Source organism: Theropithecus gelada, chromosome 7a, assembly GCF_003255815.1.
Source record: "Theropithecus gelada isolate Dixy chromosome 7a, Tgel_1.0, whole genome shotgun sequence".
Classification (NCBI taxonomy): domain Eukaryota; kingdom Metazoa; phylum Chordata; class Mammalia; order Primates; family Cercopithecidae; genus Theropithecus; species Theropithecus gelada.
Window position 1 is genome coordinate 38,910,630 of NC_037674.1, and position 18,278 is coordinate 38,928,907.

Consider the following 18,278-nt stretch of genomic DNA (forward strand, 5'->3'; position numbering starts at 1 on the left):
CGTCCGGCACTCCCCAGTGAGATGAACCCAGTACCTCAGTTGAAAATGCAGAAATCACCGGTCTTCTGTGTCGCTCGCGCTGGGAGTTGGAGACTGGAGCTGTTCCTATTCGGCCATCTTGCTCCGCCCCCCGCCAATGCATTTTTTAAAAGTATTTATTTATTTAAAAGATGTCTTAAGTCAGAAATTAGGATGCAGGTAGAGAAGGTTAGACATCTTTAACTCTTTCAGTGAAGTTTTTCTTCCTTTCAGCCAGTGTTTAAAAATTAGTATCTTTCAATCTAAGGAGTCATTAATAATTTTAAATTCTCCTTTTTTATAGTAGTGGTTCACACCTGATTTTCTAGTGAGGGTAAGAGGTGAAGCTGTGACATTGGAGCATCTTCTAGAGAGGTTATGTGGGCAGGGCGAAGAGTCAGAGTCCACCAGGAAACACAGGTGTAGTCCCATCTCTGTTACTGTCTTGCTGTAGGACTTTGGGGAAGTCATATACCGCCCCCCCACCTCCACAATTTCCTCACCTCTGAAGTGGGGAGATCATTGCAAGTCCAATTAGCTCTAATATTTTTTGGTTTTCAAACCTATCTTTAAGCAGAATTCATTCTTGAAGAGAAATTCTGTTACCTGTAGAGCTTGCGGGCATGAAGGTGAGGAAACCTCGCTGTGCTTGTGAGCATGGGGCTGCCGTCCTTTCCCACGCCTTGGCCTCTTGCTGGTGTGGCTGGGCACACAGAGCCCTTCCCCCCAGCCTTATAAGTGACCGTTTCTGTTTGCTTTAGGGGCTATCAACAGCAAGACGCCCATGAATTCATGCGCTACCTTTTGGACCACCTACACTTGGAACTCCAGGGCGGTTTCAATGGTGTTTCCCGCTCAGCAATTCTGCAGGAGAATTCTACTCTATCTGCAAGTAACAAGTGTTGCATGTAAGATTTCGTTTCCTTCTGTTTTTTAGGAGGGCCTTAGACATTTCTGTTGGTATTAACTGTGTGTTGGATTTATAACAGAAGGTGGAGGGGTTTCCTGGACATTTGCTGGAACTTTTCATGCTCTTGAACTTTGTGACCCAGTGAACTAGCACATGCCTCTTGCTTCCAGACCAGAGGCATCTTGTATTTGCATCCTGATTTAGTTCTGACTGTGATTACTTGGTATAGATTATTTTAAATCTTGAAAAAATAGAAAATATTTGTACAATATTTGTACAGTTTAGCATTTAAAAGATTTCCTCCAAATATATTGAATGATGGGCAGGAGACTTAATTTTCATATACAAAAATAATATTTGTTCACTAAAAACAAAAGCTTAAAACATTTCGAATGTGAACTTTCCTAAAGCTTCATTATGGACTTGAACTTTCCTAAAGTTTATCTGTTCTTTAATGAAGTCGAGGCATTTGTAAGTTCTCAGAAGTTTTTCTTGCTTCTCAATATGAATAAAACAAAGTTTTTTGGATTGCTTTCCCATGTACTAGTAGCCCACAAATATACACTGAGATCAGAACACTTATTTTGCGTGAAGAAGGGAAGATTTACTGTTCTTTTAGCCTGGATTTTGGTCAGTTGTAGCCTCCTTTGTTCAAATGTTTTGAAAAGTTTCACCACTATTGAGCTACATGGGAGAGATTTACAAGAAGACAAACTCCCCCCAGAAAGAAAGAAAAGAGTGAGTAACATGTAGGTGTCATTGTAGTATTGCCTGGCAGTCCATGAATCGGATGCAGTGGGACTACTTCTTTTCAATGGCAAAGCAGGCTGATAGCTCACCAAGCAGTGTTAGAAACGGCAACCAATGTGAATTGCCATACTTCTCAAAATGACTGTCCCTCTAGGTCCTAGTAGCTGTGATTCCAATTAGAATACAATATAGAAAGGGAAGGACCTGTGACCTGGGAGAATTGTGCTTCCTGCTAGCACCAAATTAAAAAGTATTAAATGAAAAATTGTTTTGTATTTTATCATGGCATATTCATCCACAAAGGATATTGAAGGTGGGCTCTATCATGGATAGGCTGTGTGAGGTGAGAGAGGGTATATGTCTTTATGATTTTACATGATGCCCGGGGCACCCTGTGGAATCACACTGTGTAATACTCATAGAATGTTCTTTTAGTGCCTCATGAGTTTTCAGTATTAATCTATCCCTTTTCATGACATTTTAAAGATTAGGAATTGCAAGTTTCATTACTGAGTTAGGGACAGAAACCAAACATTATCAAATATTAAAAATTCAGATTTCGTTCAGTGCATTGGAGAAGCCATTTCAGGATCTAAGAATATTTGCTACAACTTGAAAAAGGTTCTCTTGTGTAATGTCTTTGTTGACTTGTGCACACACACACCTACCCCTGCTGAAGGTGAAGGTGAGGATGGTGGCATGGAAGTAAGTGGTAGATGTGATTTTTATAGTACATAGAAAATCATTCGTGCCAGTTAAAGGACCCTAGAATTATAAGAGCCTATCCAAGTATTCAATATTTAAACATTTGTGGTTATACTAAATGAAACTGATTTTGAATATTAAGTCATGGTATGTATGAAACTTAATGTGAAACAGGTCAGGCAGCTAAAAACTTGATTAGTATCCATTTCTCAGAGGAAGTGATTATAAGGAAGAACTACATTGAGTCTAAATGTAATTCTTAATGAAGCAGTTTCCATTTTAATTAAAGGCAACCTTGTAAGTGAACATCAGCATGAAAGGGTCAGTTAGAGTCCCTTCATTTTCAGCAGGATTTTTTTTTTTTTTGCTATGTACTTTTTTAGTGACACAGATATTAAACCTGAAATGGCCACTAGATCCTACAGCTCCCAATGCTTCTTCCCCAATGCCATCTTAAAAAAAAAAAACTTATTAAGACAGTATGTCTTACAAACAATACTTTAAAAAGTAATAATAAAGTTACAGCCTATTTATTTTGCCAGTAAAAGAATGAAGCCTTTTCCTAGAAAAGGAATCAGACTTTTCAAATAGAATTGTTTGAGTAGGTTTTGTCATCATTGCAGTAGGTTTAACTTAAAGTGGCCTAGAAAATACAGTTCAGTGTTTTAGGAGTAATTGATTCAAGTGACAGAAACCACATTATATTGCTGTTAGCAAAAAAGAGTGTGTATTGGCTCAAGTAACTCCATAAGTGCACGAAGGCTAATAGACATGTAGTACTACTAATGATAGCAAACAATTGAAACTACCTCAATACCCACTAATACTATATTGGTTAAATTAAGAGAAAGAGCCATGTTAGAGCAGATATTCAGGCCAGGCCAGCTGTATGACCTTGGGCCAACTTAACCTCAGCGTCCTCATCTACAACATGGGGCTAACAGTAGCTACCTTTCTGATGTGTTGTGAAGATTAATTGATTGAATAGATGGAAAGAATGTGCTTGGAATGGAGCCTGCGTGTAGTAAGTGCTATAATAAGTGCCTGCTACTCCAGCTCTCACTGGTACACTTCCTCGGTGGTTCTTGCTTCCGTTGTATGTCCATACTCTGACACACCATGTAGCTGTCAGGAAGAATGAGGTACCTGTTTAAGATACACACTCAGGGAAAAACATAAAAGCAAGAAGCAGGTGTAATCTGACTTCATACGAATAAAATAGTGGCAAACACTTTAAGTGCTTTATTTTTGGTAAGTACTCTTCTAAAAGCACTTCACATACACAACTCTCTCGTCTCCACACTGGGCCTCTGTGGTGGGTGCTCTTCTGTATTCCTGTTTTATATTTGATGGAGCAGAGGCATGAAAAGGTTAAGTAACATCAGGGCAGATGGTTTTGAAAATTGTTCTTAAAACAGTATATTCTTCATCTCCACAAGGAAATTATTTGCAGTATTGAGCTTTTTAAAAAGTGTTTTTGACAGTAATATCCAGCACTTTCAATTGTGAAGTCCTGCTTACAGCAGTAATTACTAAATCTGTATTAAATTCCTTTACTTCCTTTTCCCCAAATCTGACAGATGGCTGTATAAAAACTCTAAAACTATCTCAGATCAAGGATGTTCAAAGTCAAGTAATTGTGAGAGTTCCCTGTGAAATATGAAAGGCCTTGCAAAGATTCCAATACAAGGCAGTTTCTTCCTTTTGAGGCCTAACCCGGGGAGGGAATGGAAGGAGTCATGTCGCCCTGTGCAGAGTCATGCATGTGATCTGTTATGATAGCAAATGGCCAGTGTTAGTTACTCTTGGGGAAAGTAGTGGGATTGGATGAAGGCATTGGGGGAGGTCAGTGGCTTAAACCTTTTATTTAGTATGTGTCTATGGTTTTGAAATTTTTATATTATTTTTTAACTTAGAAATAAATGATTTAAATATTCCCTCAAAGGGAGTCATCTGTAGGGCTTTAACAAATATTTGTAGTTTTTTAAGTGTCAAAGAGATGGCTTCTTACTGAGATATTTTCCTATATGGTGATTTTGTTTAGAAATGGAGCATCTACTGTTGTCACGGCTATATTCGGAGGCATTCTCCAAAATGAGGTTAACTGCCTCATATGTGGGACAGAATCTAGAAAGTTTGATCCATTCCTAGGTAAGTTATGTGGCATGTGGATATATAATATTTTATTAAAATAATTTTAATATTTCCTTCAAAAAATAAGTGTAAAGAGAAACCTAGAAATACATCAGTTTGTGAAATTATTTTTGAGTAGACATATATGCCTTTAACAGCTCTTTATTTACTTATCTCTCCTTTTAAGACCTTTCATTAGATATTCCAAGTCAGTTCAGAAGTAAGCGCTCTAAGAATCAAGAAAATGGACCAGTTTGTTCATTACGAGGTAAAGATACTTGAATGTTCTAAAATATTTTTTCTTTAAATAATGGAATAGATTGATAAGTTTCATCTATATGTGCTATGTGGTTAATATCCTTAATAAATCTGTGTTATAACTTAAAAGTCAAACTTGAATGTCTTTTCCTACCCTCCAGAATGTTACTGAATAAGAATGTCTGCCATAAGATATTGTGTGAAGCATAAAATATTTCTCATTTTTTTCTTCTTTTTAATACTGACTTTAAAATAGAAGGTCTGTAGCAGAAGTTTTTCTGACCAAATGAAACAGAAGTTATTCTGTGGTTATCCCACTAGCATCTATAGGAAGAAAATACTCAGCAGAGTCTTATAAATTATGGTATTATGTATTGTTGTCAAATAGTTTGAGAAATCTCTGGATGATGTAACTGCTGCTTAAGCCTGAGGCCCTGCTTTTAAGACTGTTAAAATTCACATTTATTTAGGGAGATTTGAACATATTTTTTCCTTGATGAATACTAGCTACTGTAATCAAGGCAGAAGACCTTACTTAAAATTTTATCGTAGACCATAAGTGTACACACAGGTCACAATTAAAATGGCTAATTGTTCTTGCTAGTTATATAAAGAAAAAGCTAGGATAGACAAAAGAGGGCCGAGTCTGTATTTTATCAGAAACTCTACACTGAAGCTAACAGTTTCTATTCTGACTTGTATGTTCACTAAAAGTAATTCTCTTTTCTCTATTTTAGGGAGTATTGTCATGATGGTTTTTTTATTGCAAAACTGCACTGTCCAATATGATAACCATGAGTCATGTAGCTATTAATTAAAATTTAAAATTCTGTTGCTTAATCACACTTGAACCACATGTGCTCAGAAACCACAGGGGCTAGTAGGGGGCTCCTGCGTTAGACAGCACTACTCTAGAATCACATTATCCTAGTGGAAATAAAACTTTCTGTTGGAGAAGGGCCAGGCTTCTCTGCGTTACTGGCATTCTGTGTAATGTGAGGCATTTGGCTTGTTAGAAGCAGCAGAGGTCTCAGACACTTGTAGCACTGTTGCTCAGGCAGTTTCTAAAAATCCATCAGATGATACGTGGGATGACTAGACTACACTCCAGTAAGGAACCGGAACAACTCTATATGAAACATTTTGTGGATGCGCTTAGTGTGTTCCTTACCTGCACGACCAGTGTTGATTGTCTCCATAACAGGAATACAGAAGAAAAAGCCCCACTCCACTTCTCTGCAAAATATATGGCTATAGTATGTGGCTCCAAAACTGTTTTTGGCCTATTTGAGATTAAGAAAATTCACAGTATGCTTGATATTGTCAAATATCACACATTTTCTCTTTATATCTAGGGCATGTGAATACAAGCTAACTTAATCATAAATACCTGGTTATTTACAGTGGAAGTCAGTGAGAATTAAAGGAATTAGCCTCAAACTATATCATTTTATAAACTCTTCAGTAAGAACAGTACTAATCACGTTAGTTTAAAAACTGTTCCTCACTATATATACATGGATATATATCTGAACAATACTTTTTGTTTTTTTGTGGTTTGTTTTTTTTTGAGACTGAGTCTTGCTCTGTCGCCCAGGCTGGAGTGCAGTGGTGCGATCTTGGCTCACTGCAACCTCCACCTCCCACGTTCAACGATTCTCCTGGTTCAGCCTCCTGAGTAGCTGGGACTACAGGTGCATGCCACCACGCCTGGCTAATTTTTGTATTTTTAGTAGAGACGAGGTTTTGCCATGTTGGCTAGGCTGGTCTTCAACTCCTAACCTCAAGTGATTCGCCCACCTTGGCTTCCTAAAGTGCTGGGATTACAGACATGAGCCACCGCACCCAGCCTGAACAGTACTTTCTGATATTTAACAAAACTTAGTAAATCCAGATGATCTTTGGCTAGAAGACTCAGAGACACTAGTTTGTTTAGGCTTCTTTCCTTCCTTCCTTCTGTGTTGTTTCCCTCATTCTGAGTTGGTTCTATATGTGGTTCTTGTTGACTTTCGTAACATTTCAGTTATGACTTATCCCAGAATACTTGAATACCAAGCAGAGTCTCACTTCTTGAGCCCATCCAGGAGGAGAGTGCATGACACAGCTTATAGATGGCCGATTATTCTCCAAACAACAGAAGTGGCAAGTGGCATCCGCCTTGCATCCCAGGGAGTATTGTCCTTGGCACAGAATCCTTGAACTCTGATGTGATTGGTGTTAGCTTCAGGGGGCCCAGACCATCCTAAGTAGTTTAGGGTTTGGCCGGAAAAGCGTTTCCTGTAATATCAGCTGGCTTTTGTTTGAATCCTCAGGCTTGATTTTTATTTAAGAGCTTACTGTTGGCTTTAAAAAGTCCATGACAGGGTCTGGTACCTCCTCATTGTGTTTTTGTTGACCACCCTTATCAATTAAGGGCACTTCTCTTGGACATCCAGAATGTCATGGACTTCACTTGACTCATAGACCTTTCTTTGTTTACTGGAAATGGAGACTTGTGATTACCTAGTAAGTCTTCTACATGTTTTTAGTCCACTTGACAAGAACTACTTGTGTACTTTTTGGATTTGTAATTGTTAAGCTTAGTTTTCCTTTAAAAAGCAAAAGTCATGGTGAGAAAGACCCATCTTAAATAACTTAAATAATTTGAAGTTTACTAAAAATATGCATATTGCAAAAGGCATTAAATAACCCCAGTTCTGAAACCTGACAAAGATACCATGAAAAAGAAAATATAGCTTGATCTCACTTATATTATAGATCGAAAAATCCTAAATAAAGTATTAGCAAATACAACTCAGTAGTGTACTAAAACAATAATATACAGAGATCAAATAGGACTGATTTAATACTAGAAATATAATTAGGTGAAAACAAATGAAAATGCTCTAATAGGCCAAATGCCTGGGCATAGTGGTTTATGCCTGTAATCCTAGCACTTTGGAAGGCTAAGATGGGAGCATTGCTTGATCCCAGGAGTTTGAGACCAGCCTGGGCAACATAGTGAGACCCTGTCTGTACCAAACAAAAATAAGAAGGCCAGGCATGGTGGCTCACGCCTGTAATCCCCGCACTTTTGGAGGCCGAGGCAGGCTGATCACGAGGTCAGGAGATCGAGACCATCCTGGCCAACATGGTGAAACCCTGTCTCTACTAAAAATACAAAAATTAGCTGGACGTGGTGGCAAGTGCCTGTAATCCCAGCTGCTCCTTCAGGAGGCTGACGCAGCAAAATAACTTGAACCATGGAGTCAGAGCTTGCAGTGAGCCGAGATCGTGCCACCGCACTCCAGCCTGGTGACACAGTGAGACTCTGTCTCTAAATATATAAATAAATAATATAATAATAAGAAAAATTAATTGGGCATGGTGGTATATGCCTATAATCCCAGCTTCTTGAGAGGCTTAGGCAAGGAGGATCACTTGAGCCCAGGAGTTGGAGGCTGCATTGAGCCTTCACTGCTCCTGTACTTTAAGCCTGGGTGAGAGAGTGAGACCCTGTCTCCAAAAAAAAAAAAAAAAAAAAAAAAAACCAAAAATGTCCAAATAAGATACCGATAAAATCCCAAATCCATTACTGATTAAAAGGAGAATAAAGGGGTGGGCGCAGTGTAGTCCCAGCACTTTGGGAGGCCAAGGCGGGTGGATCACTTGAGGCTAGGAGTTCGAGACCAGCCCTGACCAATGTGGAGAAACCCCATCTCTACTAAAAATACACAAATTAGCCACGTATGGTGGCATGTGCCTGTAGTCCCAGCTCCTCGGGAGGCCGAGGCAGAATAATGGCTTGAACCCGGGAGGCAGAGGTTGCAGAGAGCCGAGATCGTGCCACTGCACTCCAGCCTCGACAACACAGTGAGACTCTGTCTCAAAAACAAAGAGAAGAAAAAACTTTTATTAGGAATAGAAATGTTAACTTGATGACAATTATTAACAGCTATCAGTGATCATCACACTGGTGAAGCACTGATGATTTTCCATTAAGGCCGGAAATAAGCCAAGAGACCTACTGAAATACTGCTCAGACGTCTTCTGGAAAAACAAGGCAATAAACTAGGAAAAGAAATAAGAATAAATTATAGAAGAAGAATGACCAAATTATTAACATTTGCAGACAGACTGATTATATACCTAGAATATTTCAGGAGAATCAGTTGGAAAATTACAAGAAATATTAACTATTGTCATGGAGAGTTGAGACTGGGCAGGAGGACACCTGCTTTTCTAGAAGCCCTCAATTTTAAAAAAATCAAACACAAGTAATACTTTGTAATACTTTGATAAATATGTTCTAAACATGGAGCTAAAAAGTTTAGGCAAAAAGGCAGCTGATTTTCTGTACATAGCAGAATAATCTATTCACAGTAGCAATAAAAACTCAAAAGTACTTAATAAATTTAATAAGGAATATGCAGTACTTTAGTAAAACATTATAAAAGGACAGATAAAGCCTGAATAAAAAGAGCCACATCATATTCTTGGATGGGAAGACCCAATATTGCAGAAATGTCCATTTTCTCCGAAATTACTCCCTACATCTATTCTAATTTATTAAAAAATTCCTCTGTAAGTAGAAATTCTCAAGAGGAGTTAAAGAAGTTTTTAAAATGAAAGTAAGGTAGAAACATAGCAATGGGATAGGAAATGTCCTAGAACTACGAATCTAGAGCAGGTGCTAATGTAAAATATTTATGGAAATTTACAATATGCCAAAGAATGTCAAATCAGTGGGACGAATAAGAAATTAGGCAATAAATGGTGTTAGTGTTAATGAAAATTAATTTGGGAAAACACTGATTTCCTCCCTGCCTCATATCCTTTCCCTAATTTGAGGTTTCAGTATTTAAATATGAAACATAAAACCACAGGACACTGTAGGAAAGCATCTTTATGATCTTGTCATAGGGGAAATCTTTCTAAGCCAGAACCTATAATGGGAAATGCTTCATAAATATAATTGAGCAATGGTAAAAGACCATAGACAAAGTGGAAAAGAGATGATAAACTTGAGACAAATATTTGGACGTATATGAAAAAGGTGACTTGGGCAGAGTACATGAGTAAGATATAAATGATCATTATAACATCTAAAAAGTGTTAATCCTCATATTCAAGAAAATGTAAGTAAAACAAGATTGATGAAAAGGATAAAGATGGATGTCAGTGGAAGAGGACACTCGTGTTGGTGTTAGTATAAATTGGCATGATTGTTTTTGGAGGGTAGTGATCACCATTTTTAATAAGCATTTCCTTAGACATACTAATTTCACTTACAAGGGTGGACAATAATATGTGTAAAAGATTTTAATTGAAACACTCTTTGTTATTGAAAAAAAATCAAACAATTTAAATGTTCACCAGTAGGGCACTGGTTTAATAAATTGTATTATGTGACAATTAAGAAAGATAAAGTTGACCAATAACTACGCCATAGAAACATAGCTACAAAATATTGTGTAGTAAAAAACTGTCCATGGAAGTATGTGTGTGGAATAATTCCATTTGTGTAAGATAAAAAACATATGGGTGCTAAAATTCTTAAACAGCATACACTGTGCTGTTCACAGTGATTATCTCAGGGAAGTGAGATTCAGGAGGGAAATGGAACTGAATTATTTTTTCATTTGTTTTAACCAGTGTGTATCACCTTTATAATACCTACTTGGGGGAGAGTAAAAAATGCATATTAACTTAATGTATAATTCCAAACTACTGCTTTGCTAAATTAAATTTATATAGTATATAAAGTTGATCTAATAACTTCAACAAACTAGCTTTATTTTCTGCTTTCCATAGAGATGCTATTTTAACAGTTTATATCATGTGGAAGACTGACAGTTGTGAAATATATGCCCTGAAATCTTTGAGAATCTTAAGAGTTTCAGAAACTGGTATGCATATATATATATATATGAATATATTATAAGCATATATACTTATATATTATTTTAATATTTATATAAGTATATATTTATTTTTTCTTTTAGGAAATGCGGTAAAGTACAAATGAAACATTAAGCAGCTTCCTCAGATCCTTACTGAATTGTGAACACTGGATAGCTACTAGATTCTTTTATTTACTAGCTAGTAGATTCTTTTATTTATTTATGTTTTTGAGATGGAGTGTTGCTCTGTCATGCAGGCTAGAGTGCAGTGGCACGATCTTGGCTCACTGCAACCTCCAGGTTTAAGCAATTCTGCTGTCTCAGCCTCCTGAGTAGCTGGAATTGCAGGCACGTACCACCATGCCCAGCTAATTTTTGTACTTAGTAGAGATGGGGTTCATCATGTTGGCCAGGCTGGTCTTGGACTCCTGACCTCAAGTGATCTGCCTGCCTCGGCCTCCCAAAGTGCTGGGATGACAGGCGTAAGCCACCATGCCTGGTTGCTAATAGACTCTTTACCGGCCATATGATTCGCTTCCACATGTGAGCTCTGAGGTGAAATTCACACTCATGCTGCTGCAAAATATTGAACTGAAGTACATTTCAGGGTCATTCAGGCTTTTCAAATAGTTAAAATAGTTGCCAAATCTGAATGTTTAAGGGTATGTTATATCAGATAGTCTTCCTCTTAAAGAAATATGTGTTCATGCGTTTATATGTATGTGTGTGTTGGTTTTGTGTGTGTGTGTGTGTGTGTGTGTGGTTTTTTTTTTAAGATGGAGTCTTGCTGTGTTGCCCAGGCTGGAGTGCAGTGGTGCAATCTTGGCTCACTGCAACCTCCACCTCTGGGTTCAAGCGATTCTTCTTCCTCAGCCTCCTGAGTAGCTGGGACTACGGGTGCACGCCACCACACCCAGCTAATTTTTTTTTTTTTTTTTTTGTATTTTTAGTAGAGACAGGGTTTCACCATATTGGTTTGGTCTCAAACTCCTGAACTCGTGATCCTCCTGCCTCGGTCTCCCAAAGTGCTAGGATTACAGGTGTGAGCCACTGTGCCTGGCCCATGTTTTTTTTTTTAAAGACAAGGTCTCACTCTATTGCCCAGGCTAGAGTGCAGTGGCAGGATCATGGCTCACTGCAGCTTTAACCTCTTAGTCTGAAGTGATCCTCCCACCTCAGTCTCCTGAGTAGCTGGGACTACAGGCACATGCCACCATGCTTGCCAGTTTTTTGTATGTGTTTTAGACACAGTGTTTCGCCCTTTTGCTCAGGCTGGTCTTGAACTCCTAGGTTCAAATGGTCCCCCACCTCAGCCTCCCAAAGTGCTGGGATTACAGGCGTGAGCCACTACGCCTGGCCTATATGTTTTAATAATGGTTTTCTTTATGCATATATTCATTTAGGAATTTGGAGAAAACTCAAAAAAGTAAAAAGAGGAGCATACACTTCCCTTATAAGCTTATCATCCAGACATACTGTAGTTCAGAAATTTTATGTTTAAAAACTGTGATTTAAAAGTTGTTTTTTTAGGGCCGGGAATGGTGGCTCATGTCTGTAATCCCAGCACTGTGGGAGGCTGAGGATTACAAATAGGCATAGGTTTCCAGGGATGCTCAAGAAACTTTTTAAAACCCATGAAGAGATGACAGTGGTAGCGCAGATTGTTCTCTACTAATCCAACTAGGGTTTACTATAATAGCACTTCCTTATGGAACTCCCCAGGAGGCCCCCCTGGGCACAACAGTCTCCTTACCTTCTGCTTCAGCTGGGATCCTGAGGATGTCCCCACCTCTTGGCAGGCTGTAACAGCACGGAGAACAGAGAGGGGTTCTCAAGGCAGTTAGGTGGCGCCATCATTTTTTAAACTGAGGGTTTGAAAAACCAGGCTCAGCTTATATTGCCTCTTTATGAATCATCTTATGGGCCTGACTTGACAGTGTCTATTCCTTTTTGGTATCTCACATGGCCTTAGATGAAAAGGACTAACTCTCCATTATCACATTGTGCATCAATCAGCAAGGAGACCACTACATGGTCACCTTGTAAGTTTAAGCAGCTCAAAAAGGCAGGGAGGAAGAAAATGTTGGAAAGCAAGAAGATGCTAGGAGAAGGCATAAAGAACCTCCTTTGCGTTGGAGAGAAGATGAGGACAGGAAGGGAGGCTGTGAGAGGCGCTTTGGTTTCAGAAAAGGAGCAGGGTGATGGCAGGGGCTTTGCCTGGCAGGGAGAAGGAACAAGAGAGCAGTCTAGTATTTATGTGCATTTCACATAAATGCAGATGAGTTACTGTGAAATGTTGATACATTCTTTCAGTAATCTCAGTGCTCCTCAGGGTATCAAATTCCTGAAATTAAAGGTTCTAAATAGTTACTAAAGGAGATTTAGAATACCACCCACCAACTCAGTAGTAGCCCTCTCTGAATGACCCCATGCTTCCACACATGGGGAGACCCCTTCAGAAAGTGGGTCTGTACAGGTTAAATATAGGGGAAAAAGGCTTCTCTGCTGTTGAGGCGTTTCTACTTCTCAGTGTTGTGCGGCTAGGTAGCATGGGCAACAATGTCTTGCTGGTGAATCTTACAACCATCTGGCTAATGGGATGGAGAGGCTGGGGTGACAGTATCTCGGAGTCATCATATTCTCCCTGCCCTCTTATTTGCCTGTGAAAGTTTCAAGCAGATATTGTCAATTATTAAAAAAAAAAAAAAAAAAAAAGCCAGGCACAGTGGCTCATGCCTGTAATCTCAGCTACTGGGGAGGATTGCTTGAGCCTCGGAATTTGAGGCTGCAGTGAGCTATTTTACACTCCAGCTGGGTGACAGAGGAAGACCTTGTCTCTTAAAACAATTTTTTTAAAAATTGTCGTAAAATATACATAGAATAAAATGTAACATTTTAACTGTTTTAAGTGTGTAATTCAGTGGCATTAAGCATACCCAGAATATTATACAACCATTACTACTTCTAAAAATTTCTGTCATCCTAAACAGAAACTCTGTACCCATTAAACAGTAACTCATTATTTTTCCTCTCTTATTCTCAGTAACTCTTACTCTACACTCTATGAATTTTGTCTATTCTAGGCACCTCATATTAAGTGGAATCATACTGTACTTATCCCTTTGTGATTGACTTAGCATATTTTCAGGGTTCATCCATGTTGTAGCATATCTCAGAATTTACTTCCTTTTTGAGGCTTAATATTCTCCTGTATGTATAGACTGCATTCTGTTCATCCATTCATCTGTTGACACTTGGGTTGTTCCCACCTTTTGGCTATTACAAATAATGCTGCTATGAACACTGGTGTACATGTATCTGAGTTCCTGCTTCCAGTTCTTTTGGGTATATACCTAAGAGTGGAATTGCTGGATCATAATTCTGTTTAACTTGTTGAGTTACTGCCAAATTTTTCCACAGTGGCTATACCATTTTACATTCCCACCAGCAAGGTACAACGGTTTTTTTGTTTGTTTGTTTTTTCGAGATGAAGTCTTGCTCTGTCGCCCAGGCTGGAGTGCAGTTGTGTGATCTCAGCTCACTGCAACCACCACCTCCCAGGTTCATCATGCCATTCTCCTGCCTCAGCCTCCCAAGTAGCTGGGACTACAGGCACCTGCCACCACGCCCGGCTAATTTTTTGTATTTTTAGTAGAGACGGAGTTTCACCATGTTAGCGAGGATGGTCTCGATCTCCTGACCTCGTGATCTACCCGCCTCAGCCTCCCAAAGTGCTGGGACTACAGGCATGAGCCACCATACCTGGCTGGTACAATGGTTTTAATTTCTCCACTTTCTAGCTAACACGTTATTTTCTGCTTTTGTTTTTGTCTTTTAAATAACAGCCATCCTAGTAACTGTGAAGTAGTATGTCACTATGGTTTTGATTTGCATTTCCCTAGTAATTAGTGTGTCGAACATCTTTTTATGTGTCTGTTGGTCATTTGTGCCTCTTTGTAGAAAAGTCTATTAAAGTCCTTTCCCCATTTTTGAATCAGTTTGTTGTTGTCGTTGAGTTTAGTAATTAGTGATGTTGAGCATCTTTTTATGTGTTTATTGGTCATTTGTGCTTCTTTGGAGATATGTCTATTAATGTCCTTTGCCCATTTTTGAATCAGTTTGTTGTTGAGTTTTAGGAGTTCTTCATATATTGTGGCCATTAATCCCTTATCCAGATACATGATTTGCAAATATTTTTCTCCCATTCTGTGGTTTCTCTTTATAGTGTCCCTTAATACACAATTTTTTAATTTTGATAAAGTTCAGCTTATCTATTTTTTCTTTTGTTGCCTGTGCTTTGGGTGTCATATCAAAATCATTGCCAAATCTAATGTCATGGAGCTTTTTCCCTATGTTTTCTTCTAAGAGTTTTATAGTTTTAAGACTTAACGTTTCAGACCTTTGATCTATTTTAATTTTTGTATATGGTGTAACTGTCCAACTTCTTTTGCATGTTGATATCCAGTTTCCCCAGCACCATTTGTTGAAAAGATGGTCCTTTCCCCATTGAGTAGTCTTGTCATTCTTGTCAAAAATCAGTTGACTGTATATGTAAGAGTTTATTTCATTGGTCTGTATGTCTGTTCTTATGTCAGTGCCATACTGTTTGATTACTGTACCTTTGTAGTAAGTTTTAAAATCAAAAGTGTGAGTCCTATAACTTTTTTGTTCTTTTTCAAAATTGTTTTGGCTATTCAGGATTCCTTAAGAGTCCATGTGAGTTTTAGGATGGGTTTTCTATTTCTGCAAAAATTTCTACTGGGATTTTGATAAGAATTGCACTGAATCTGTGGATTGCTTTGGGTAGTAATAATCATGTTAACAACATCAAGTCTTCCAATCTATGAATGCAGGATGTCTTTAAAATTTTATTTCAGCAGTGTTTTGTAGTTTTCAGGTATAAGTCTTTTGTCTCCTTAAATGTATTCCTAAGTATTTTATTCTTTTTGATGCTACTATAAATGAAATTATCTTAATTTCCTTTTTGGAAATACCTAACAAACAATGAATACATTGTCAGTGTGTAGCAATGCAACTAACTTTTGTATGTTGGTTTTGTATCCTGTCTTTTCATTCTCTTGACAGTATCTTTTACAGAGCAAAAATTTTTAATTGTAATGAAGTCAAACTTATAAATCCTTCTTTCATGGATTATGCCTTTGGTGTTGCATCTAAAAAGCCATTGCCAAACCCAAGGTCATCTGGATTTTTTCCTATGTTCTGAAAGTTTTATACCTTTGATCTATTTTAATAGTTTTTGTGGAGGGAATAAAAGGTCTGTGTCTAGATTTTTTTTTTTTTTTTTGGCCTGTGAATGTCCAGTTCTAGTACCATTTGTTGAAAATACTATCCATTCTCCATTGTATTGTCTCTGCTCCTTTGTCAAAGGCAGTTGACTATATTTGTATGAGTCTATTTCTGGGTGCTCTATTCTCTTCCACTGATCTGTTTTCTTTCTTTCGCCAGCACATTGTCTTGGTACTATAGCTTTGTAATAAGTTAAGTTGGGTAATATCAGTCTTTCAATTTTGTTCTTCTTCAATGTTGTATTTGCTATTCTTGGTCTTTTGCCTTTCCATAATAAACTTTAATTTTGTCATCATCCACAAAATAATTTGCTGGTTTGAGATTGCACTGAATCTATAGATGAAGTTGGGAAGAACTGACATCAATAGTGAGTCTTCCTATCCATGAACACAGGATGTCTTTATGTCTTAAAATTTCTTTCAGCAACATTTCATAGCTTTCAGGTACAGTTAATTTTTTTGTAACTGTAGGGTTTTTTACATGAGATCATGTGATCTGTCAACAGAGATAATTATACTTTTTCCTTTTCATTTTGGATGTTTTTTTTCTTACCTAGTTGCTTTAGCTAAAACTTCCAATATTATGTTGAACAGAAGTGGCAAAAGTAAGCATCCTTGTTTTCCTGATCTTAGAGGAAAAGTTTTCAGTCTTTCACCATTGAGTGTGATGTTCACTGTGGGTTTTCATATATGGCCTTTGTCATGTTGAAGTTCTCCTTTTTCTAGTTTGAGTGTTCAAATGATGATTTTAAATGTGGAAAATTCTGTTTCCTTTCCTCATTTCTTATTCTCCCTATGACCCGCCCTGTCCCCGCCAAGGCCATAGCTTTTTACATGATGTAACAAATACTTGCTGATGAAAGCATCTATGACTTCACCTGCAGAGCTCACAAGCACCATAGTGATCAGTCTGAAGGGATTATCAGTGCCAGCCAGTCTGCTGTGTAGTCAGTGCTCTTTGTAGCCAGAGATGTGGGACTTGGGAGGCTCCTGAGAACAACATCACTCTATTTGCAAGTTTGAGTGTAGAGTCTGAGACTTTCTTCAGGAAATGTAATGTCAAAATATAATATATCGCCGGGCGCGGTGGCTCACGCCTGTAATCCCAGCACTTTGGGAGGCCGAGGCGGGCGGATCACAAGGTCAGGAGATCGAGACCACGGTGAAACCCCGTTTCTACTAAAAATACAAAAAATTAGCCGGGCGCGGTGGCGGGCGCCTGTAGTCCCAGCTACTCAGGAGGCTGAGGCAGGAGAATGGCGTGAACCCGGGAGGCGGAGCTTGCAGTGAGCCGAGATTGCGCCACTGCACTCCAGCCTGGGCGACAGAGCGAGACTCTGTCTGAAAAAAAAAAAAAAAAAAATATATATATATATATATATATATAATATATCCTTTCCCAGGAACCATCCTTGACATAAAATAGCAGGTTGAGCAGGTTGGCAATTCTAGTATTTGTGGAAAATTGAGGAAAGAATGGTAACTGTCCACTGGAGGTCGAGAAAGGTTCAAAGAAGTGAGAATTGAGTTGTAGGGAGGCAGGTGTAGGATGTGCCTTCTAGGTACTGGGATCAGGCAACAAAGTCATATTCAAGACTTTTGTCTAGTCCTCTGTCACACCTTGCCTCCACTAACTTTCCCTGAAAGGGCGCCGTCTGCTACTGTCACAGACACAAAGGCTGACTATGGCTTGGAAACTTGAGTACAGAGACAAGAGTGCTTTTCTGTACACAGCTAGGTTTCTGCTTGCTACCCAACTTTAAACTAATACATTAAAGATACATACATGCTCTGTAAAGACAAATGATTAACATAAAAGTCAGGATAATGGCTACTTCTGGGCAGAGGAGGGGGAATTATTTTTGGTAAGAAGCACATGGCCGCACAGGTTGCCCACTGCACAACTCTAGGAGAGGCCATGCAGAGACCCTGGCTCCTTGAGTACTCGAGAAAATCCAAGTGTGGGGTCCATAGGCATTCATATTTTTTCTACAGAATAACGTGCGTTTTATATAGATTTATGAATATCTGATTGCATCAGGAATTGGCAAAGGGGCCAGAGAGTAAATACAGTAAGTCTTCATTTAATGTCATCAGTAATTTCTTGGAAACTGCAAGTTTAAAGCAAAATGACATACAGCAGCTCCTCCAGTAACAGTTTCCTTTAACGTTTAGTTATAACATTGATGAGAAAAAAATTGCTTCACATAGTCACATTTTTCAAGAACCTGTCATGACATGAAGTGAGGACTTGCTGTGTTTTAGGCTTTGCACCACATAAGATCTCTGCCCCAGTGACTCAGTTTGGTGTAGTAG

General features: G+C 38.5%; 1 protein-coding gene across 4 annotated transcripts in view; it reads left to right on the forward strand.

Moving 5' to 3' along the window:
• Positions 1-18,278, forward strand: part of USP3 (ubiquitin specific peptidase 3) — a 94,914-nt gene that overhangs the window by 72,770 nt on the left and 3,866 nt on the right. For all 4 annotated transcript variants that reach the window (XM_025389547.1, XM_025389548.1, XM_025389549.1 and 1 more), the window contains 3 exons: positions 780-926; positions 4,428-4,534; positions 4,704-4,784. In XM_025389547.1, the coding sequence (XP_025245332.1) occupies positions 780-926; positions 4,428-4,534; positions 4,704-4,784 (335 nt within the window). The remainder of the gene's footprint in view (positions 1-779; positions 927-4,427; positions 4,535-4,703; positions 4,785-18,278) is intronic.